The sequence below is a fragment of the Mytilus californianus genome, unplaced genomic scaffold (genome assembly GCF_021869535.1).
Source record: "Mytilus californianus isolate M0D057914Y unplaced genomic scaffold, xbMytCali1.0.p SCAF_12, whole genome shotgun sequence".
Taxonomy (NCBI): domain Eukaryota; kingdom Metazoa; phylum Mollusca; class Bivalvia; order Mytilida; family Mytilidae; genus Mytilus; species Mytilus californianus.
Window position 1 is genome coordinate 14,535,773 of NW_026262604.1, and position 26,034 is coordinate 14,561,806.

Sequence of the window (26,034 nt, forward strand, 5' to 3'; positions counted from 1 at the left end):
AACTAGAAAAATGCTTGTTTTTTGCCCCTTTTTTGCCCCTAATTCCTAAAATTTGGAGGCATTTACCCCCAAAATCAATCCTAGCATTCCCTTTGTGATATGGAACCTTGTGATACAATTTCAGAGAGATCCATACATTTGAACACAAGTTATTGTCATGAAACTAGAAAAATGCTTGTTTTTTGCCCCTTTTTGGACCCCAATTCCTAAAATTTTGAGGCAATTACCCCCAAAATCAATCCCAGCATTCCCTTTGTGATATGGAACCTGGTGGTACAATGTCAGAGAGATCCATACACTTACACACAAGTTATGTCTGGAAGTTACAAAAATGCTTATTTTGGCCCCTAATTCCTTAACTGTTGGTACCATAACCCCCAAAATCAATCCCCACCTTCCTTTTGTGGTATTGAACCTTATGGTAAAATTTCTTTGAGATCCATTCACTTAAACTAAATTTAGAGTGCGAAAACTAATGTGTCTTCGGACGACGACGACGACGACAACGTCATACCAATACACGACCACAAAAATTTTTTTGCGGTCCTTTAAAAACAAACAATCAACTTACAAAACCAACAACAATGAATGCCAAAAGATAAATAAATGAGGATGGCTAAACAATGGGCTATTTGAAAATAATTTTATCTGAATTCTTTCTAAAACATCATGTTGAACATCTCAATTTACTCCAATGACTTTAAATATATAGTGTCAACATTGTTTCCTACTGTTTCAAAGTTTTCCAGATGAACGTTTTGGAAGTTTTCTGGTATTATGATGCAAGTCAATGAAGATGCCGCATTATTTCCAAATTCAGTTGTGAAATTCTGGTTTTGGTTGTCTAAAACGATAACAGTATTTTTTGCTTGCTCTGCATTCTTTGGAATGGAACTTTGTTTGTTCAGGTTTTGTTTTTCCTTTGCTACAAGACAACGATGCTTTTTTGAATCAATGTGTCTGTTGAAGTGAGATTTGTTCCAGAAACTCATGCCACAAGTTACACATAATAATCTGTTTTTATCCACGTGAGTTTTACGGTGGATGTTAAGCGCAGAATTTGTCGGAAATGGTTTCATGCATTCGGAACACTCAAAAGGTTTCTCACCTGTATGAGATCTGACATGCCTGACATGAACATGTTTCTGTCCCGTCTTTTTACCACAATGGTCGCAGGTATAAATTTTATTCTTGTACGATTTTAGTTCCTCTTCTGTCATATGATATTTGATTTTATGATTTTTCAACCCTTCAGTTGACCTAAATTCTCTGTCACATGACACACATTTGTATTTTTTATCTTGCACATGCGTTCGCAAATGTAATCGTAATGTAGACGGTAGCTTAAAACACATTCCACAAGATTCGCATTGATGAGGACGCATAGAACTATGGGATATCATATGTCTATTGAAAGACATCTTGTGAATGAAACCTTTTCCACACTCTGCACAAATGAACCTTGACCCATTTGTGTGTTCCTCCATATGTGTCTCAAAATCTCTTTTTTTAAAGAATACATCTGAACACTGAGAACATCTAATTACCCTGTCTTTATGAACATCATTTAAATGTTTGTTGAATTCCAGATCAGTTTCAAATATAGCTCTACATCCCTCACAAGTGGTAGTAGTTTTGTGTTGCGTTTCTAAATGATAACTCAAATCTTCCCTTTTATCAAAACATTCTGTACAAAATCGACAGATACTGACTTTTAGACCGTGGGCTAACTTCTTATGAGTATAGAGATATTTTATGCTCATGAAATGTTTGCCACAAGTTTTACACTGGACACTTGCTATATTTTTCTTCAGGCAAATATTTTGTAATTTATGCTCAGTAAATACTGATTCAGATTCAAATAAGGATTGACATGGAAAACAACAGGGTCTTAATTCTTGATGGATCTTCTTTAAGTGCTTTTTAACTGATTGCTCATTATAAAATTTATTTTTACACAATGGGCAAGTCACACTTTTCTTACTTGAATGCCTTTGTTTATGTTTCTTTAACTGTTTTCTTGATAAAAACTGTCGATTGCAAAGGTCACAACAAAGGTCAGTACTTTCTGGTATAATGTCATCATCAAATATATTTTTGTGCATGTCAATATTGTGTGATGTATGTTCAGCTTTAGTTACAAAAATTAACTTGCAATAGCTGCATTCAAAGTTTCTTTCGCCTTCTAATACTTCCTTATTTTTGCATGATGCATTAAAATCTTGATCTTCATCTATTTCAGATTTGATGCCATTAAAATCTTGATCTTCATCCATTTCAGATTTTATTCCATTAAAATTGTAATCACCCTCAATTTCAATTTCCATACTGTTAAACTTCTTCGGCTCTTTATTTTTTAACCTTGATGACTTCCTAACAGCGCTATTTGAATTAGTTTGCAGTAGATTTTCCTCTTCAGTCAAACTTTCATTACATTGTATTTTACTCTGTTTTGAATCCTCAACACTATCATGTTTTGACAATTGGACTTTGTTTATTGAAAGATCCCCCTCTTTGTCTTGTATGTCTCCTTCCATTGCTACCTCTGATTCTGGGTTTCCTTCTTCATCTTCTAATGCAATAGATTGAATTGTCTCAGTTTTCCAAATTATGTTCCCATCTTTAGCTAAACCATACTTATCTACATAATAAAATATAACATTTATTTACATAGTTTAGTACATTTGGCAGATGACTGAAATTCAAACATAGTTTTGGGGAACATTTAGAAATTGAAAACTTTAACATGTTTAAAGCTATAACTTGTCCCAAGTAATTATATAATTTTGGCACATTTTGGATGTCACATACTCATGTTATTACCTCACAGTGAGAAGTGGTTGTTCAATAATGTGAACAGGCGTAACTCATTCTTAAAAAAGAACTCAAAATTGGTCTATTAAATGATAGCTTTACTGACAACAGTACTGATTCCAATACAACTTTTTTTTTAAATGAAGAGAGATAGGGTAGATTTTTGTGCACTTAACTGCATATTGCATCTTAAATTTTTAATTAACATTGGTGCTGAAAGTGGCTTTAAACAACAATCAATTAATCATTAACACAATCTGACCTGACTCAAACAAAGATTTGATTATGTCACTGGCTTACGAAAGCAAAATTGTGGGTAAATTTTAAAATCAAAATATCTATTTTCAATTTTGGACTTGATGAAGTCAGAAAATGAGAGACTTGTCAATTTATCATGTCTTTGGTTCATAAAACACTATGAAACACATATTTGACCTAATGTGGGCAAAGACCATCCCTTATGACCATGATTACATGTACATTGAAAATTTTACTGAGAATTAACAATGGTTTGATCATGTGCTACATGCATATGTATGTTATGATCTTATTTTCCTCACATCACAAGTTTTAAAGGTTATAAATGGTTGTAGAAGCAGGGGTTCAAATTAACATTTGGTATTGGAAGGTCCAGGACCTTTGACAATCCAAACTGAAAGGTCCACAACATAAATCCCAGGTCCTACTTTATTTGAAATATTTCATAACTCAGTAAGATAAAAAATTAATGTGTTTTTGGTTTAGGTTAGCTTGTTTAATATATTTGAACTGCATGCAATATTTTGTTAAGTTTACAAATATATTGCCAGGCAACCATATAAATGTAGCACTAAACTGTCAGTGTCACTATGGTATAACATATATAATAATAATTGATGTAATTGTCTTACAAGTATATTATGAATTCAAATAATCTTTTTTTTTGGTATTGGGAAGGGTGTCACTGTGGGTGGGTGTGTTGTCTCAATTATTGGTAATTATACCATTATCCGTAGTCATTATCCTTAGAATCCAGATTTCATTCATAGCTGGTCCGTTTCCCAACTCCGATCAGTAGTTTGTACAAACATTTCAATGGCGGACGAGAAAATTTACAAAAATAAATTATGGTTGAAACGCTATTTGGAAGGGAATATGACGTTTTTAATGCAATGAATGGATTACAAATTTACTTAAGGCAACTTTCATCACTTCTAATGGGTTAACAAACTTATTTTGCCGACAGTTAAAATGGTTTGAAGTACGCTCTCGAGGGGTAATACCATGTCAATAGTAATATGGCTTTGAAATGACGATACTGATGGTTAAAAAGGTCGGCAAAGTTAAATTTATTTTCTTTCAAAACAAAGGTCCGTCGGGCGTAGCAAGTAACCAAAATGAAAGTCTGATTGCAATAGTGGAAGGTCACGGACCTCGGACCACCGCTTATTTGAACCCCTGAGAAGAAGGGGAGAAATATTGTCTGCATTTTTTTAGACTCCTACTCATGTTTTTTTAACCAGGAGAAATTTTTCAGACAAAACATAATTAGGCTACAATGTAAAATGTATATTCAGAAATTTGCAAAGATTTTATTGCCATGAGATAAGTGTTGCAAAATTAAAACTTGCATTTTAAATTTTGATAGCACTACTTGTATGCAGCATTTTCTAAATTATCAAAAAATAAACTTGCATTCATAATTATTTCTGAATTTCCAGTAATATTGTCACAATTATATGTAGATGTGATTTTTTTTTATATATTTGTACTTGGGTCCTGAAGTTGTGAAACTGTGTAGCCTCCGACTCATTTACTTAAAAAATTAAGTGTAAAAAAAACAATTGACAGAAGAAATTTTTTTTTCATTTAAGAATGTTATAAAGAATTAAAATTTGATTTTGTAGATACATGAAACATGTTTAAAAATTAATGGACCACTCAAGTTTTTAAATGTAGATATGTTTAATGGCTCACTGTCTTCTTCCTAGAAATTTTAAATATCTGTAGCATGCAGGCCTTATGATTTTTTGTCAGATATTTGGAATCCTCTGGTTTTATCCACAGATCCATGTGGGGCCATTAAATTCTATTAAACTAGAGACAGAGAAACTGAAATGGGTCGAATTTGGAGCGCAATGTTGTGAGAGTTACATTATAAACGGTGTGACGTCAACGTGGGTCATTTGCATAGCTAGGTCAGAAGTACCATTCATTGACAATGTGGCTGCATAGTGATGTATTTACTAAAATGAGTGCAAATAATCGATATTATAAGATAAAATCGTTAGTGGATTAAATATTTAATTATACAGATATCATGGAAAATCTATAGAATTCGATATTTCATAAGGAACAACCATGAAACTAAGGAAAACGCGTGTGAAATTCCCCGATGTAATGGGTAGCAACGTCCGGGGATATGGGTTAACAACACCCAGGGGCTATGGGTTTTGTCACGACGTACTTTAACCAATCAAACTCCTAGAAATATATTAAGCCGGGGATAAATTTTATTACACATAGTTTAAATAGCATTCTTTTTAAATCTTATAAAGTCCTTGTTATTTTACAATAGTTTTTGAAAGAAAAAAGATGCCAATGTTAAATGTATGAGAAATCTAGAGAGAATCATTTCCTGCCAAATTTTCAATGGCTTATCATGCTTATAGCTCAAAAACAAGGACACCTTGCATTTGTTTCTGCTTTGTTAGTTCTGTTACATATATACTATCAATTTATATAATATAACTATCTTTTAAAATAACTCTCTTTTAAAAAGCTTGTTGTTTTTAGACAGAATAGCGACCATCCTTATACATGTAACTCCTTGAAGGAATCATTGATGGTATTAGTCATATCAGCATTAATGTATATCTTGTACTGCTGATCATTTTTGCTGTTAACAGGTTCTTATATCTTTTATAGTTTTCGAGATGAAAGGCGAAAACAGGAATATTAGTAAACAAGAAATAAGCAAACCAGATTTTTTTTATTTTGAAGGTGCTTTCATGTCTGTTTGACCTACCATGTTCTGTGCCTTATATCTATAAGTTATATCATTGGCACTAATCATTTTTTACCACATCTCCTTATTTATATTGTGTTTTGGTAGTTGATACATGGTGAAATCATATTGTAATATGATAATCTAACATCTGCATCATATCAAATTCCTTAAAGTTAAAACTTAACCAAAAACTTTACTGAACCTTAAAGGGAAAATTCACGATTTTTTACTTTTCATCTTATTATGTTCATATTACAATAAAAAACATATTCACCAAGTTTTATCTGGATATGAACACTAATAAAGAAGAAAATTGGGAATTAATAATTTAATTTATTCGAACTTCCTGACTTATGTGACGTAGTTTAAGTCTTTTTGCATGCCGGGAGTGAATAAATCTCATTGTAAGTCTTGTTCGTTAATCATCTAATAACGCGATTTAAAGCGCATCGACGACTTTTGGTGTAGCTATTAACCAACTAATAATTGAGAAAGTAAAGTGATCAGCCGTGCAACTTTCAAAATTAAAATGTACGATTTATATTTAAAGGATTTCTGATATGATTATAGTAATAAAAGTAAATCATACAATAGAATATATTTTTTTATGAATTTTTTTCCGACGGATATTTTGAACAAACATATATTACTGATATTGTTTTACAAATGCATGTTTGTATTCTCACCTGAAGGCTTTTACTTCAGTCTATCAAACATTTCATACTAGTACTGTGTAAATACAATGTGTATTGTACTGTGACACTTAGTGACTACCTGTTGAATGCGTGGTTAAATTCAAGGTAATTAAAAGATTAGCATTCTGTAATTCTATTCTTTTGATCTTCACTCAGTGAATTTTAGCCAACACGGTTCACCGTTACAGGTGTGAACAACATTTCGTATGAATGATAAAAACATTAATTATTTGGGGAGGAATATGGTGGCAAAATACCTGAATCGCCGTTATATATATCTTTTATATTTTGTGTAAGCTTAATTTTATAATAGATAGGTGAGTATTTTGTTGTAACATCGAAATTCTGTATTACTTTCAATTAAATAATTTTATAAATAAAAATGGCCCACGAAAACGAGCGTATAAACCAAACACTGTACTTACTTTTTTCAAATTATCATGGGTATTAAGCTTGAATATTTCAATGTTTAGCGAAAATTATCGTGGTTACATGATTAATATAGCTTGGTCCGTCCACCGCGATCTACATTTACCTAATCGGGAATGCCCTTATTAAAATATTTAAAATCTCACAACGTATACATACTTTAGCTATTTGACCAACGATGTTTGAAAAAAATAACAGAATCAATATAACGTCAACTTTCCTTTTTTGAATGGAGACAGACCGGCGGAATCAATTTTCAATGTGCTTTATATCTTGTACCTTTGAAAGACTTATCATTCATTCATAAACCAGATACATATATGTCAGTCTTAACTGACAAGAATACACCTCAAGCGGACAAGCAGTATATTCTTTAAATTTCTGTGATTTGATACGAAGAAAGAAAAAAATCCCGAAATTAATTTGATACTTTGATACTCCATATTTTCCCTGGAAAATAGTCACATCCTCGTTTGGTCTGAAAATAAGATAAGAATTTGGTATACAGAACATGCAGATGTGTGAATGTCATAAAACCTTGTTATCAGAAACCAATGTGAACCTGTATACGTAAGACCTCATGGGACGTCACCTAACCACATACAGGTAATATACAAGTAGCTCTGTTATACCCGGAAATGTCAAGGTAAATCACTACCGATACAGAATGTACCAATGCAAAGAAAATTCTGATGATTGTGAAGCGTGACCATTCATGATTTTAGAGGAGTCTTAGGTGGAAATTGCCGGTACGATTTAAATTCTGACTAGATTTTTTTCTCTCAATTTAAATCACTGAACTAAAAAAAAAAGAAACCTACGTCCAAGATCAGAATTATTCATGTAAATTCATAAATACAACGTTCTTATTTTGTAACTTTCAATATACTTTACCTCCAACCACCGCCCCCCTCCCAACCTGGGAACAGTATATCTAACATTACAATGTTTGTGTACCTGCCCAAATAAAAAAAAAAAAAGAAGAAGAAAAAAGAAAGAGATGAATGGTAAGTCACATCAGATTCAAATATTTATATGGTTGATTGTCGTTAACTAGAGATGTATAAATACATGTCTCTGCGTTAACTTATAAGAATGACAGGAAAGTATATACTTGAAATAGATTTATGATGAATAATATGCAACTGCGGCACCTCTTTTTGTCAAAGTGTACATGCATGTATTTTAATGACTGTCCGTTATTTCGATTAAGAATGACAATTGTACGTGAAATTCTATAGTTGCCAGTGAGACTTTCTTTTACCAGATATGCGACTTTTCGTATTTATATTTTCTCTCATATTACTCTCATTTAATATTTTATGCATAAGTGCAATATTTGGGAATAGTTTATTCCCCCCACAAGCCAACTAAATAAATTAATCAACCATCTAGCTAATCAGACGTTAATACAAATACTATCAGTCTATCCGGAGTGAAGTTTCTTTATTTCTTCAAATAGATTTTTTTGGGGATCATTAGTGTACGTCAAGTGGCATATATATTACATGCATGTCGGAACAGGAAAGTTAGCATAATGTACTTTTAGAACCATGTTCACATCATTATACATTATACTCATCAATTGTGGTGATGACGAATTTCTTTAACTGTTCGAGAACAATCTAAATGAAATATAAATCTGTGATTTTACTATGTCCATAACTTCGATGAACCAAAGCAAGTAAGATATCAACCTGTATTTAAATCAAATTGGTTCTGGATGTTTCTCTGTTATATTCAAAAACATGTATATATTTTTAATTGCGACTATCTATAGTTCCGTAACTTTCTATCTAGGCGTATTAACCAATGATCGACAAGTGCGTACATTTTTGTTAAATCAATATTTGTATGTTTCAAAATGTCCATCATTATTGACAACGAGTATATACTTACATTTCCACAATTTACCCTTGGAAAAATTTTATCAAATCTTTTTTTGGAATTATTTAGATTTTCATAAATATCATTCTTTACACCAGAAATGTTATTTATAAACAAGTGTATGTGTTTAGTAATGACTAGTATATTACTATCGGACACGCAAGACAAAAATGTATATTACACCTGATAGTTTCAAAATGGAAAGTTACAAGTTATCGGCCGTGTACACTGATCAATACCCTTAGAAATGAAGGGATGCATGAACTTGCTTTATGTAATTGTGTAATAAGAGTTTTTAAGCCTGACAGGAAATCACATGAATACCTGGACGTGTCACCTCACAATACCTCTGGGAATAATTCCTTTAGCCATGCTGGTGATCAGATAAGGGAAGGTCTGAATTTATTTAAATAATTAGATATAAGAAAATGTGGTATGAGTGCTAATGAGACAACTCTCCATCCAAGTCACAAATTGTCAATTTATAAAAGTAAACCATTATAGGTCAAAGTACGGTCTTCAACACTTGGTTTATTACATAAAAGTTTATTACATAAAAGAATTATGAACAAATTAGATTTTCGAAAACAATTATACACGGGACACTTATTTATGACTTTGAACTTTGACTTTTTAACTAATTCCCATATAAATTTCTTGTTTCAAAACTTAGTAAAAACAAGGATTTGTATAGTAACAAATACAAATCCTTGGTAAAAAAAAAACAAGTTTAAATACGACAGACCATAGTTATTTAAAAAAAATAATTACATTTTCCGTATCATGTTAGTTAGGAAAGGTTGCACAACCATGTCTATTATCATGATTATAATCATTTTTGTTACCCGGGAAACTGTTTATGCTTTTCTTGTCGGATAAAACAACTGTACGCTTGACAAGATATCGACACGCAATTACGACTACGTTAGGGTACTGCTGGTTTTGGTCCTTTGTGGTTTATAGATATATCGTGGTTTCTAAACCGAGAAGATGTCAAAATGACCCATGCAGAGAATTGATACTCTAAATTTAAAATCGATGGTGATCTCTTATATAGCAGAATAAAACTTTAATATTTATGAATTTGTGCTTTTTTATACAGAATGAACATAATATCAATTTTTCATTTTTTTGCGAATTTTCCCTTTAAAATCCAGGTTATATAATCATGATAATGGTTTGGACCTATGATTGTGTAATAATGTATATATATCATGTATATAAATGGCTATCATTTTAAAAGTAAATTTACACACCAGAACAAAACTGTATGAATTTCTGAGTAACATCTTTGTCTTCTTCAATAAATTTTCTACCAAGTACAGAGCCGCTTGCTGTCCATGACTTTGACTCTATATTCAAACTAACTGTAAAGCTTTCCATCTGAAATTAGATCAATGTAGAAATATTGTATACTTTCTAGTAAAGACCTTTATGTCCAAATAAGGCAATGAATTACAGTATACAAGAACATATTACAACATGTACAATGTAAAAGAAAAACACATACATGTATTTTTGTACATCATATCCTAACATTCAGTAAGGCATTTGATGTAAATGATATTCTCCAACAGACTACATGCTTATCATGATTTTTCTTTTTTTAGTTTTCACCCTTTTAAGACAGTTTTGGTCACAATTCAAATCACTTAAAAGCTAATATTTCATCAAATAAATATAAGTCAACCAAAGGAAAAGCAAGAAAATCCATCCATATTATGCCCTTATTCTTCCATCCCCTAAATTGGCCACCTTTATAGGATCACACTTTCACTGGTCTTTTTTTCTTATTTTCTCAATGAAGAAAAATAATGTCTACCATTGTAGGTGACAACAGACTTACTGATAATGGGATTTTAGCAGACAAGATGTGTTACATCTTACAAAGTCTATCAGATTCATTTTGTATAGAGTTCCGCTCGGTGCTAGGGGCCGTCTTAAACTTGGAGTGAGGTGAAAGTTTTTTTTTTTTTTGCTCCGTGTTGAAGGCCTCACTGTGACTTTGAGATGAAGAGCAGCAATAAAAGCACTGTTCCTTTGCTTTTTTGTGTTTTTTTTTTGCTCTGCATGTCCTTATAAGTTATTTTGTGTCATGGATGGATACTCCATATCCTTTGTTTTTCTATTAAGATAAATACTTGTCAATTTGTGTGTAAAATGGTATTTTGTTCTATTTCGAAAGAGTTATCTATCTTTTGTATATTACATCTGCCATGTTGTTATACAAAGAACTTGCATAAAAATTGTACTTTAATTGAGTAAAAGTGACAGTTATCTCAAAATTATAGTCTTTATTATCAATATAAACAGTATTGCACTATATAAGTTAAGAATTTTCGTGTTTTTGTAAAAATAAGATGTGGTATAATTTCCAATGAGACAACTCTCCACCACAGACCATGCATACGACATAGAAGACAACAACCATAACTGAACTGCCTTCAACAATGAGCAAAAGTGTTATACATAAATTAAATCATAACTAAATAGCATTGCTATACTGCTATAAATTTACTGCCCTACATTCTATCGATAATTATATATTTACATTGCACAAGATCATGTTTTTCTCTGACTGTTTATGACTTCTATACACCAAATCCATTGGATATGTAACTGATCAGGGATGGGGTCGACTTCTTTAAATGTTAATCACTACTTTAATTTTTTGGACAAACAATGGACGAGCTTGGGTGTTAAAAACTAATTGTCTAAATTGCAATAAGTAATTAAGTTATAAGTAGTTTATTTTTATTATCATGATTATATATGTCTATAACAAAATTTAAACAAATTGTAAAAAAAAAAAAATTTAGTTCCCATTTATTATTTCAGTAGGCTATTTTTTTGTTGATCATCAAAGTCAAAATTGGACTCAAATCCATATATTAATATTCTATGCTATTGAATGTCCATGTTGAGTTATAACATTTATAAACTGAAGTTGGAGTTAAAGTCATATAAAATGAGTTTCTTGTAATTTTATTGTTATCGAAAATATTAAACCAGAATGCATACATATACTAACTAAGTCCTGTATGCATGTTATTTTTATATTCATGACGAATCTATAACGAAGACAATAATTTAATAGGTGTACGTTTATGAAGAATTTGATAATAAAAAGGATTTTCTTTTACAAGAAAGTTCACACACTTGTTTTATAGTAAAACTTAGCTATCATAGTATATAAAACATATTCAACTTTTTTTATTAAATTTGAACAGGTTGAAGTTTCATATGACTTTAATATCAGAAGTGTTCCATCAGGGAACACAAAATGTTTGCAAAGCATATTCTTCTACCACAAGGACTCAATGTAACAAGGAAACATTAGCATGATTAGGACAGTAAATTCATTTAGTGAACTGTTTACAAAATAAAACACAAATTTTCACTCTACATGGCCAAGCTTGGTTATACTTTACTTGTTTTATAGAAGATAGAATCAGTCACTGTAAATACTAGTTTGATAAATTTTTTATCCAAATTTTTTATATCAAAAACTATTTCCATTTATATATATATACATGACATATATGAAATTTGTAATCAGCAAGTAATCATATGAATGTATAATCTAAAAGTAATCTAAAGTTATCATGATTACACCTGGCTTTCACCTTGTAATTGATTAAATTACGATTACATGTAATCAGAAATTGCATGATTACTGCATGTACTGATTACATGTAATATTACATTGCAAAATGTAATCGATTACAGATTATTACAATTACTGATTACGATTACCCCATGCCTGGTACTGATTGATATTTTAGTTTTGGATACATGATATTCTATTAGTTGCTATTGGCTCTGTAATAGCTTTCAGTAACTGTGAGTACTCTTAGATCGCACAGCAGGCTATAAAAGGCCTCCAAATGACAAATCCCAGCAAGAAATCTAAAGGCCTGATTTATATCGTAGCAGACGACGTCGGATCACTATCCCTATGTCGAGCTTTCTGCGACAAAAGTCACAGGCTCAACAAAAATAATAACTATATAAATATTGACTATGTTGACATGTTGAAGAGGAGAGAGCCATTCAGACCATTTATGGATTCATTGAATTTTGTATCAACATGATTCTTAATCAAATTCGTATTTTGAATGGAAGATGTTGTAGTGATAGCTCAGGAAGCTACAGTTGTTATAAACCTTATTGTTGTAGTGTTGTAGACTACATACTTGTATCTGAGAGATTAATACATAATATGTTATATTTCAATGTATCAGGTTTTAAGGCAAATTTTTCAGACTGTCACTGTACAGTAAAATATCTTTTAAAATCTTTGCAAATTTTAAACAGAATAAAAAAGATATTAATTTTAAAGACTTTCCATTAAAACTATATTTGGAAAGCTGAAAGTGTGCTTAAATTTCAGGAATCATTTACACAACCACAATATAAAATGATATTAAGCAATTTATGGATTAGGAGATCAATCCAGATATAACTATATAGCTAGCATTAATAATGCAGCAAGCAAAATACATCGTATTTTTGAAAAAGTATGTAAATTTGAGAATGGAAATGGGGAATCTTCTTTAAAAGGAAAGAAAAAGGTTAAAGCTAAAAATAAGAAGATGGTGATGACGAGAAGGCTTGTTTAAAAGTCAAAATTTCCAAAGGATCCAGTGGTGTGCATGTGTTGTGCATTTTTCAAAATGAATAAAAAATATGCAAAACTGAGGAAAATAAAGAGAAGAAAACTAAACAAAACATTCTAAATCGTCTAGATAAATTACAATCAAGTAATCCAAAAGAATACTGGTCTCTAGTTAATCAACTGCGCAATGAGCAGGCAGACAAGTCAGTGTCTAACATTGATGGTGATACTTGGTACAAATATTTGGATAGCCTGGGTTCAGTCCCAAACAATTTAAGACTACCCCGGTAAGACTACACAAGATAGAAAATAAATAAAAGAACAGAGTTCAATGTCCCCCATGTTGCACATATTTTATCTATCCAAGGGCAATAAACTTTTTGTAAATATCTTAAGAGAAATGAAGGCTTGAGAGCAAATCAAATGCAATTTCCAAGGGGCATTACTCTTCTAAAAATATTTCATCAGCACTGATTTTCCAACTTGTCCAAGACATTGCTCATATAAACCTTTGACAGAAATTTCATAAAAATCTGGCAAAAATTGTACACGTCAGAAAGCACTGACAATATAATTTTCCATATAATTAATATTTCAAAGGGGCATAATTACTCCTTTAAAAAATAAACTGTTGACACAGAGATATGTCTCGCCTATCAGCATAAAATTCAGAAAAAGACAATCTGATGGACAGCAACATTACTTATTAATTCAATCACTGGACCATGATTCAGTGGGCAAGGCCTGGAAATGGTCGACAAACTGAGCTGTACAGACAGTAATGTAACTTTATAGAAAATATCATTGTTTATTGTAAGTAGTCCCTATCAATATAACTTAAGCAGAAAAACTTGCTAATTAATTCTATAGTCACTGGAACATGTCCAAGGGGGCAGTGCCTCAAAATAGTCTTCAAACGGATATTGATAGTAATGCAACTTCATACAATATATCATTGATCTATCACAAGTAGATCCTATCAAACTAACTGAAGCAGAAAACTTAACATTGAAAATTACTAATTGACTCAAACATGGCAAAGTCACTGGACTATGTCCCAGGAGGCAGGGCCTCTAAATAGTCATCAAACTGATATGTACCTATATTAATGAAACTTCATACAAAATATCATTGATCTATCCCAAATAGATCCTATCAAACTAACTTAATCAGAAAACTTAACATTGAAAATTGCTAATTAATTCAAAGTCACTGGACCATATCCTAGGGGCAAGGCCTCAAAACAGAAATCAAACTGATATGTACTAATACTAGCTAGTGCAACTTTGTATTAAATATCAATGACCTATCACAAGTAGTTCCTATCAAACTAACTTAAGCAGAAAACTTAACAATTGTTGACGCTGTTGCAGGAAAAGCAATCCCTAAGCCTTGCTTTCCACAACTTTAGGCAAAGTCGAGACAATAATTAATCAGCACTTATTTTCAAACTTGTCCGAGACATTGCTGATATAAACCTATGATATGAGTTTAATAAAAATCTGGCATTGTACACCATGTACACATGAGAGTGCATACAATGAAATTTTCCATGTAATTAATATTTTCAAGGGCATAACTCTTTAAGAAATAGTTGATCAGCACTGATTTTCAAACTTGAACGAGACATTGCTGATCTGAACCTATGATATAAGTTTTATAACAAGAGGCTGTCAGAGTGACAGCAAACCGGATTTTCCTGCAGAGGTCGAACCCTGAACAGTTGAGCAAGTATGGACACTACATTTAAGCTTAAAACTGCTCTGAATTTGGATTGTGGTTGAATATTTGACACAGCATAGGTTTAAATTTTTGTGACACAAAATGAATGTGTTCAAAGAACTGAAATATTTGAAATTGGACATTTACCTATTATGGTCCAATATCCAAAATCTAAGTACATTGTCAGAATCAGCATATTAAAGAACTCCAAAAATTCAATTTTTGATGAAATCAAACAAAAGTTTAATTTAGGACCCTTTAGACCACAATGTGGACCAATTTGATAAAGGAGCTCACAATCCAAAATCTCTCAATACATGGTAAGATTCAGCATTTCAAGGAACCACATAAATTCATTTTTTGTGAATCAAACAAAGTTTAATTTTGGACCCTGATTTGGACCAACTTGAAAACTGGGCCCAAAAATCTAATATTTAAACATGTTTAATACAGGTTTAGATCCAGCATTTGAAAGAACCCTATATATATTTAATTTAAGTTGAAATGAAACACAATTTAATTTTATCCATATATTTTCTGTGCAAAGGGAAATAACTCAAACTGGATAAATAGATATGATTATAATCAATAAATAAAATGCTCCGCTGGGCACAGCTTGATACGACCGCAGAGGTCGAACCCTGAACAGTTGGGGCAAGTATGGACACAACATTCAAGCTTGATACACACTGACTTTGGATTGTGATTAAATATTTGACACAGCATGGGTTTCTGAATGGATGCACAGACCAAAAAACATAATGCCAATAAATGGGGCATAAAAAAAGAGATACATTTTTTGTACACGTTAAGGTGAACAAATGGAGTTATCCCTCTTCTTACTGGCTCTCTACCCTCATGTATACATTTTATTAAATCAGGTTTCTATTTTTGTTTTTAATAATTTTTTTAATTATTACATGTAACAATCAGTATGCATGCTAGATTGAATGTGCTTTTTGTGTGGATATTGTATGGACTTTGTGATTTGTATTGATTTACATGTATAAATATACATGGGCCCTTTAATTAGAAATAAAGAAATTTGATTTGATTTGATTATAAATGACATAAACAGTGTGACTATTCATCTCACCTGCAATTAAACATTTAATTTTTCAAGCCTGTTCATTTATGCAATTTAGACCACATAAATAGAGGACAAGAATATGTCAATGTGATGCTAGGGGACAATTATTTCATGTTTGGGGTCACATATTAGAGTAATGGTAAAAGGATTTTAAAATGACTAATGACATGACTTTGAAAGAAGGAAATTTAAACAACTGAAAAGTGTTCAAAGTAATTTGAAAAAAAATTCCTTTGTCACAAAATATTTCTTCATAATTAATTGTTCCCCGCAGTGACTGAAAAATAAATAACTGTGCAGAAAAGACAACCCATAAGATGATAATTATCTAGTAGTCATTTCCTATATACCCTTTTGAAAGCTGTATGCACTATTGTAATAAAATTATATGCTGTAACACATTTCTAACTAAGCAATAATAAAGCTTTGAATCAATTAAATGGTCAAGAACAAATTTGCAAAAATGTGGAATTTTTCTAAATTTTTTCTTATCTTGCTTTATTTTGCAACAGACTTTGTAAAAATCCTATGCTTTTCATATCAAGAGTTGCCTCACTTACACTGGTCACATAATATTGTACTGTTGTACACAATATTCACTTAAATAAATATTGGTATTTTTTCCCGTTTAACATGTTTAAGATAGTTTACAGTGTTCTAGCTACAAAGTTTGAACAGGGTGCAGCGCCTGCCCTTTTTTTATTGACACCCGTGCCCTTTTTGGTGACGCCAGTGCCTTTTTTCTGCCGTTTCTCGGGCGCCCTGTCATTTTTATTGCGAAATTTGCTTTTTCTTGGATGAGTTTTGTTGAAATGTTCGTCGCCATTTTTCTTCCTTTTTTGACAATGCGTAACGTGCCACCTATAACTATAATCAGCAAAAAAATTTGCATAAAATGTGTTTACCTTGACTATCGATCGATTTCGTGATTAGAATTAAACTGAGAACTTAATTAAGTCCAAATAAATTTTAAATCATTATTTTCACAATGCAGGCTTGAGATAGACGTCTGAAAGATGAAACCAAAGAGAATGCTAGCTCAAATAAAAGTCAAACAGAGAAGATTGTGCCAAAAGTATTGAATTTTATTATTCCACTTTAACTGAAACTTGATTTTTCCATAGTGCCTGAGTTATATAGAGTATTTTGTTAGTAATGTTATGTACATATGTATTTTATGACGTATGCTAATAAATTATGAGGCTTAAATAATTGCCCTTTTTTAATGACATTTACGCGTAAAATTGCCCTTTTTCTGACTAGCACCCTGCCCTTTTCAAATCCTGGCTAGAACACTGGTTTAGGTTGTAATTCAGTTATTTAAAAGCAAATTTTTCATAGGATAATTAACTTTTTAACAGTCAGGGCATTATTTGTCAACAAGTTAGTTCAAAATTTCCTATACAAGTTATGTTGAAAACGAGGCAATCTAAAATATTTCTTATGTAAGTACATTTTGTAAATTTTATTTAAACATGTAAAGTGGTCCATTCATTGTGTTCATACAGATTTTACTAGTGTAAATAAATTTTCTCATACATCTGGTTATTTTCCACATGAAATGTAAAAACTAATCCTAATCCTAATTGCCTTACTGACACATTACATTTCATATCGACACTAATGGATCAAAGAATAGTCTTTCAGAACTATTAAAATTTCATTTTCCTTGAAAATCTTGAAGGTAGATAGATATAAATAGCTGTGATTAAATTGAGACTTGAAGTTATTCAAAATTTAAAAACCATAACAATTACAGATGTTCCTAATATAATTATAACTATTGTACTAAATATTTCAAAGGTGTATAAACATGATAAAAATAACTTTTAGAAGTAATATTTTTGACCTTATTTTAAGATAACCTTTTATCTGTATACAGTCCTATCAAACTTGATTCATTCTTAATATTATGTAATAAAATAATGTCAAAATTTATAAAAACTTCATTTAGCCCATGCTTCTTATACATGTTATAATTTAAATCTAAAATTACCCCATGGAGTAATTTAAAAATAGAAATAACCTATATCATGTATATGAATAGGTCTTTGTTTTCCAAAAAAATATCTTCTAATCTAGTGAATGTGCTCCCTATAAGCACAATGGTTACATGTGAATATAAAACTGTTTATGCCATCACCTTAACTGAAATTTAAAAAATAGTTTATTAGGCTATGGACTTTCATTCTTCTCCAAGACCATCAAGGATGGAACATACTTCAATCTTAAGTCACCTCTGCGGATTTAAAAGAGGACTGCCATGACTGCTTTGAAAGCAAGCTCTGAAAGGCCTATATAGTTTTAATGTACAATAAATGGAGAATGTGTCCATGGGACACAGTCGAGCCCCCCTTGCATATAACGTTATATAAAAGGGACATAACTCAAGTTTTCGGGGGACTACATACATTCAAGATTAAATTCTGTTCCTCATTTGGAAGAAGAGGGCTGCAGTTCCATAGACTCTCCTTTACGAGGCCAATGATATATGGTATCTCAAAAGTTACGGATTGTTTTTTATTCAAATGATTATTTAGGGAATATCTACATATGGTAATACTATTAGGGGGTGTTTAACGACCTTGACTACCATCTCACAGTTGTAATGATGAAGGTATACCAATGAATAGGGGACCGTGGTTCCCTGTTGTAGATCCAGGGACGTTTTCATTGCCGGAACCAAATTTTCATGAACAAACTGCATGAACTGGGCCGGTAAACTTTCTGCTAAATTCAACAATTTTAGATTACTTTTTGAAATTTATAGACATGCCGGGGAGAAGTATTATCGACATTTTAGTTAATGAAACAAATCGTTATGCCACCCAGTGTATTGCTGAAAGAAGTCGACCCCAAGAGTAGTGCCAGAGTATGCACGATTGAAAAACTGGACTACTGTGACACGTCAGGAAATTCTGGCGTTTGTTGGACTTGTTCTTTCCATGGGTGTTGTAAAGAAACCTACATATGAGTCATACTGGGAGAACAATCCTAGATCATGGTCTATGGAAACACCAAATTTTGCCCAAGTTATGTCTAGAAATAGATTCCAGGCTATTATTCAGTTTTTGCATTGCAACAACAATGAGACAGCAGTGCCACATGACCAACCAGGCTACGACCCACTCCACAAGATCAGTCCTGTCATAGACATTTTAAATCAGACATTTGCAGAAAACTACAGGTACATGAACTGATAAATAAAGTGTCTGATAGTACGTTTTTTGTTCAAGAGAATACAATACATTTTAAGCTATTACAGTCAGGGGTACATGTACTACTTGTACAAGTAATTTTTATTTACTTGAAGAAGTAAATATTAATATACTTATATAAGTAAATTTGTTGGATACTTATACAAGTGTATTTTATTTACTTCTATAGGTAAATTATTTTTTGGCCTAATTATGTTCCTTAGACATTCAGATTTTTTTACCTATACAAGTAAAAAAATCATCCCATCTTCTTTTCTTGAATTCTTAGAACTTCTTTGCTCTAACAGAATTTTGAATTGTCTGTCCTTTGCAGATGTCTTTACTAATCATTTAAGTGTAATTTCATGGACAATGAAAATCTCATTTGTCTGTTATCTTCAGAACACTGCTCATTTACAAGCCTCCAAAGAGCAATTTTTGAAGGCCTTGCGCAAAAACTTAAGATCTTTGCACGATCAGTTTCTTTGTTGAATTAACGAGATGAAACATTGAACTCTTATCAAAAATTATGAGCTAACCTGAGCATGCTGAAAGAAATTGTTAAAGGCATGATTTTACATCTTCAAACTTGAGAATTTTAGTGCGATTGTAAAAATAATTTACTTATACAAGTAAATTTTTTAGAAAATTAAGGGCAGATAATTTAAATATTATAATTAACTTATATAAGTATATTTTATTTACTTCTTCAAGTAAATAAAGATTACTTGTACAAGTAGTACCCCTGACTGTATTAGGAGAGTGAAGATATTATAAAGAATGAAAATTGTATTACATAGTAAATAAACAAAAGTTTACACATTTTTCACATTTTATTACATTGTGTAACCAGAGATACATAATACATTAACATTGACTTTGTATATATAAAACTTATCCAAAGTTAATTACAATGTTGTCATTACTGTGATGAAAAAAATGAAAGCGGACTAGAAATAAAATCTAAAAGATATATCTGTATACCTGTTTTTCAATTTATATACACTCTACGTATGCTACGTGCATCTATAACGACGACATTTTTTTTTTCAAAAACGTAAATTTGCTTTGAATATTTTTAAACTGTAGTCGTACAAAAAATTTACCTAATGTTATTATCCTTATATTTTCACAGACTTAACCAGGATGTTTGTGTAGATGAGAGCTCGAGAGTTGTGGGATTTAAAGGCCGACATCAGCTAAAGCAATATTTGTCCAACAAAAAGGCTCATAAATGGGGGATTAAATTGTGGGTTTTAGCGGAATCCTACACTGGCTACACCCACCAGATTAAAGTATATAAGGGTAGACGAAACGAAGCAAGAAGTGAAAATGGGCAAGTAAGGTCAAATATTGCATTTGAAAATGTACATGTCCATGCTGTAACTAATTTAAAATATATAGTTCCTATATTTAACAAGAGTGCAAACGCTGAAATGTCTCGCCTTCTTTACTAATCATTGATATTATGTTGATAGCCCTAAATATAAAGCTTCATTACAACTGTCACATAAACTTAACATTAACCAAGTAAACTAAACATTGACCAATGAACCATGAAAATGAGGTCAAGATCAGATGAACCATGCTAGGCAGGCATGTACAGCTAACAATTCTTCCATACAACAAATATAGTTGACCTATTGCTTATAGTTTAAGAAATCAGACCAAAACTTAAAAACTTAACACTGAGCAATGAACCTTGAAAATGAGGTCAAGGTCAAATAAAACCTGCCTGACTGACATATAGATTATAAAATATTTCCATACACCAAATATAGTTGAACTATTGCATATAGTATTAGAAAAAAAGACCAAAACTCAAAAACTTAACTTTGACCACTGAACCATGAAAATGAGGTCAAGGTCAGATGACACCTGCCAGCTAGACATGTACACCTTACAATCATTCCATACACCAAATATAGAAGACTTATTGCATACAGTATAAGAAAAACAGATCAAAACACAAAAACTTAACTATAACCACTGAGCCATGAAAATGAGGTCAAGGTCAGATGACACCTGCCAGTTGGACAGGTACACCTAACAGTCCTTCCATACACCAAATATACTAGACCTATTGCATATAGTATCTGAGATATGGACTTGACCACCAAAACTTAACCTTGTTCACTGATCCATGAAATGAGGTCGAGGTCAAGTGAAAACTGTCTGTCGGGCATGAGGACCTTGCAAGGTACGCACATACCAAATATAGTTATCCTTTTACATATAATAAGAGAGAATCTTAACTTTTTTTTCAAGTAGTCACTGAACCATGAAAATGAGGTCAAGGACATTGGACATGTGACTGACGGAAACTTCGTAACATGAGGATCACTATCCTTATGTCGAGTTTTATGCGACAAAAGTTGCAGGCTCGACAAAAATTATAAAAAAAAATTAGATTAAATGCAATAAACGGGCATAATGAGGCATAGTCAGAGCATATAGTCATGTTTATAGAAGGAATCTACATCCTTTTTCCAACAAAATTCTTGGATTCACGCCATATTTCATCATGTTTCATATGTTATCTTTTTAGTAATCTAACAGCCCGTCACCTTGAAACATTTTTCGGTAAACCAGTCTTCGTTTGGTTTAATAGAATCACTGGTTCGTGTTTACCCCCTGTTTTTTTCAATATATATTTTCAGGAATTATTGAATAAAATTAAATGCTTAAAACTTAAATATTCTCGTGGAATTTTCTCGCTGTATTGAAGACCCATTTGTGGCCTTCGGCTGTTTTCTGCTCTTTGGTCAGGTTATTGTCTCTTTGACACATTCCCCATTTCCATTCTCAATTTTACTTACACCCAAGGACTTCACGAATAAACACATATAAACCCAAAGCATTGCTTTTTCAGGGGTACCAAGTAGTGACAGAGTTGATGACACCTCATTTCAACAAAGAGCATCATGTTACAGTTGATAGTTTTTTTACAAGTCCCAAATTGGTACATGATTTGAAAGATAATGGTACATTCTGCACAGGAACTGTAATCACAAGAGTGCACACGCTGAAATGTCTCGCCTTCTTTACTAATCATTGATATTATGTTGATAGTCCGAAATATAAAGCTTTATTACAACTGTCACATAAACTTAACATTAACCAAGTAAACTAAACATTGACCAATGAACCATGAAAATGAGGTCAAGGTCAGATGAACCATGCTAGGCAGGCATGTACAGCTAACAATTCTTCCATACAACAAATATAGTTGACCTATTGCTTATAGTTTAAGAAAAACAGACGAAAACACAAAAACTTAACACTGAGCAATGAACCTTGAAAATGATGTCAAGGTCAAATAAAACCTGCGTGACTGACATATAGATCATAAAATATTTCCATACACCAAATATAGTTGAACTATTGCATATAGTATTAGAAAAAAAGACCAAAACTCAAAAACTTAACTTTGACCACTGAACCATGAAAATGAGGTCAAGGTAAGATGACACCTGCCAGCTTGACATGTACACCTTACAATCATTCCATACACCAAATATAGCTGACCTATTGCATGCAGTATTAGAAAGAAAGACCAAAACTCAAAAACTTAACTTTGACCACTGAACCATGAAAATGAGGTCAAGGTCAGATGACACCTGCCAGCTAGACATGTACACCTTACAATCATTCCATACACCAAATATAGTAGACCTATTGCATACAGTATAAGAAAAACAGACCAAAACACAAAAACTTAACTATAACCACTGAACCATGAAAATGAGGTCAAGGTCAGATGACACCTGCCAGTTGGACATGTACACCTTACAGTCCTTCCATACACCGAATATACTAGACCTATTGCTTATAGTATCTGAGATATGGACTTGACCACGAAAACTTAACCTTGTTCACTGATCCAAGAAATGAGGTCGAGGTCAAGTGAAAACTGTCTGACGGGCATGAGGACCTTGCAAGGTACGCACATACCAAATATAGTTATCCTATTACTTATAATAAGAGATAATTTAACATTACAAAAAATCTGAACTTTTTTTTCAAGTAGTCACTGAACCATGAAAATGAGGTCAAGGACATTGGACATGTGACTGACGGAAACTTCGTAACATGAGGCATCCATATACAAAGTACGAAGCATCCAGGTCTTCCATCTTCTAAAATATAAAGCTTTTAAGAAGTTAGCTAACGCCGCCGCCGCCGCCGCCGGATCGCTATCCCTATGTCGAGCTTTCTGCGACAAAAGTCGCAGGCTCGACAAAAACCAGATGTGGCATGCCAAAAAAGCTACCGAAATGCAAAACTTCAAAAAGGAGACATGACAATGAAATATCAGGGACAACTCATGGAAGTTTAATGGGCAGATCGCAGACTGGTTACCATTCTTACAACAACTGGCTCTGCATGGTAAATTAAAACGTATATTACATATATATGCATTTTTAATATAAAATAAGGAGATGGGATATGATTGCCTATGAGACAACTATCCACAAGAGACCAAATGAAGTACACAATTTTTAAGCAAAGTAATGTTAAAATTATAGTCACTATAATATTACTGTTCTTAAATGATAATTTGATCAAATATACTGCGAACGAAAAAATCAATACTGTAACATTCTTATTGTTGCACAAGTTAAAAATGCCGATAATTTGAGTTTCTTTGCAACCACAGAAACTTAATTTAATTGAATTAATGTAATTTAAGAACAGTTGATGGAATGTTTAAAAATAAAATCTGTATATTGAGTATACTTTTTTTATATGCATTTTCAGCCTTCTTGAAAAGATTTACATGTTCATGGAGAAAACTTCTTAATCATGTTAATGTATGTTTATAAATTGTAGCAAGATTAACACAACAAACAGTAGAGGAACAGATGTGGCCATTCCATCCGCTGTTAAGCATTACAACTATACTTATATATGGGTGGAGTAGATCTCGGGGATCAGCTTCTTTTACAATTTGAGCCGAATTTCAAAAGTGTGAAAATGTGGAGAAAGCTACTATTCCATCAACTAGTTACAACTGCAGGTAAATGACAATTTGCAAGTTTAGAATACATAAATTTTCGTCTAAAGACATTAAAATATTGCTTTATAAAAATAAGGAGATTATGGATTGACAATGAGACAACTATCCACAAAAGTTCAAATGAAATGGATTAATTCACATTTTTTATATTGAAATGGATTAAAAATTATGGGAACGCTACATAACTTGTATAGTTGTTCATAGTTGTTCAATACATGACATACCCTTTATATATATTTTTGTATCAACCACTAGTTTTCTTTCCTTATATATGTATGTGTAGGCAGGAACAAAGGTAAGACAAATTGTTGAAACTAAATACCTAAATAAATTTTTTTCAATGTTTTTGCATTCAATATTTTTATATATTTTCGCAAATTTGGCATGTATCTTAATTGCACAAATCTAAATCCATTTTGTATTTTATTTGGTTTTCTTCTCTTGATTTACTCAAGGAAGACATTCATATTATGTGTTATTTTTCATTCCTCGTTTTCAGTTAATGCTTTCATCTGCTACAAAAGAACATTCGTCGTGGAAACAAAGCTCGACCACCTAAAGTTTCACCAACAATTATGTCAGGACCTTTTAGGCAATCACAGAGATGGGACAAGAAATCAACAAATTAGAACCGTAAGACCGGTACATCAGCATGCAGTTAGCCAGAATCACAGAGAGGCACTTCCCGGAGAAAATATCGGATGAGAAACGAAAGAAATGTGTAGTTTGTGCTGGCACGGAAAGATTCAGAAAATCCCGGATTCAGTGGTGGTGTGCAACTTGTAAAGTCGGACTCTGCATCGACGGATGTTTCAGGAGATACCACACCCGCAAAAACTTTAGAGAATAAGAACACTGCTATTCACCGATAACTCAGTGATGTGTCAACATGTTTGATTGATCTTATGCAATAAAATATTTGAATAATTTCATTATCATTTTCATGCATAAAAAAATACAATGATTGGTAACTTCATAATGAAATGTTTTCTTGATTTAAATGAATTCTCACCATAACAATAAAAAAAAAAACATTCTGCTCTTAATACATATAATATTTAATTTTTCATATGCGTGTCATGTCTCATGTGTGGTCTAATTATTCAATTAACGTAAACAACGTGCATGTGCCTGAACGTCATTCACATATGTATGGCAACGTAAAGTGAAAAACAACGTCCCGGCGCTCAAAGGGTTAAATAATTATTCATTCACACTTCGTCCTTTCTTGCAGGGATCATCTGTCTGTCTATAAAAGACATCTTTAATAATTATACTATGATCAAAGTATTGTCTTTTTACGATTTACAAGCCCCCAGGGAACAATTTTTTAAATGGCAACAGATGATTTGCTGTACGACTCACTGGATGTTTACTATTTCTTTCGTGCAATAATTTCCATAACAAAGAATTTACTCCTGTTTTGTTATAAAAAAAAAACTTTGTAACATCATTCTTACGCTTCAAATAAACACTAAATATGGAATTCTAATATTTTCGCTGTGTATGTTTTCGTTCTGACTTTCCACTTTCCGGAACCGGTTGCGGATTACAAATATTTATTAACTTCCGC

General features: G+C 32.0%; 2 protein-coding genes across 2 annotated transcripts; one reads left to right on the forward strand and one right to left on the reverse strand.

The window, feature by feature from the left end:
* Positions 1 to 629: 629 nt before the first annotated feature.
* On the reverse strand, positions 630 to 26,006 carry LOC127721426 (zinc finger protein 25-like). The gene is made up of 3 exons (XM_052228147.1): positions 25,922 to 26,006; positions 10,071 to 10,197; positions 630 to 2,641 (listed from the first exon to the last, which is right to left on the reverse strand). Exons 2-3 carry the CDS (start codon positions 10,195 to 10,197, stop codon positions 687 to 689), a joined length of 2,082 nt encoding a protein of 693 aa, XP_052084107.1. The 5' UTR covers positions 25,922 to 26,006; the 3' UTR covers positions 630 to 686.
* LOC127722299 (piggyBac transposable element-derived protein 4-like) lies at positions 19,280 to 22,326 on the forward strand. The gene is made up of 3 exons (XM_052229188.1): positions 19,280 to 19,431; positions 20,577 to 20,777; positions 22,314 to 22,326. Exons 1-3 carry the CDS (start codon positions 19,280 to 19,282, stop codon positions 22,324 to 22,326), a joined length of 366 nt encoding a protein of 121 aa, XP_052085148.1.
* Positions 26,007 to 26,034: the final 28 nt, after the last annotated feature.

Bases quoted from the DNA above. Each gene is read 5' to 3' on its own strand.
- LOC127721426 (XM_052228147.1), bottom strand. From the start codon at position 10,197: ATGGAAAGCTTTACAGTTAGTTTGAATATAGAGTCAAAGTCATGGACA. The intron at 2,642-10,070 runs GTGTGTAAATTT...TTTATTATGTAG, and splicing joins ATTCATACAGTTTTGTTCTG to ATAAGTATGGTTTAGCTAAA.
- LOC127722299 (XM_052229188.1), top strand. From the start codon at position 19,280: ATGTCTAGAAATAGATTCCAGGCTATTATTCAGTTTTTGCATTGCAAC. The intron at 19,432-20,576 runs GTACATGAACTG...ATATTTTCACAG, and splicing joins ACATTTGCAGAAAACTACAG to ACTTAACCAGGATGTTTGTG.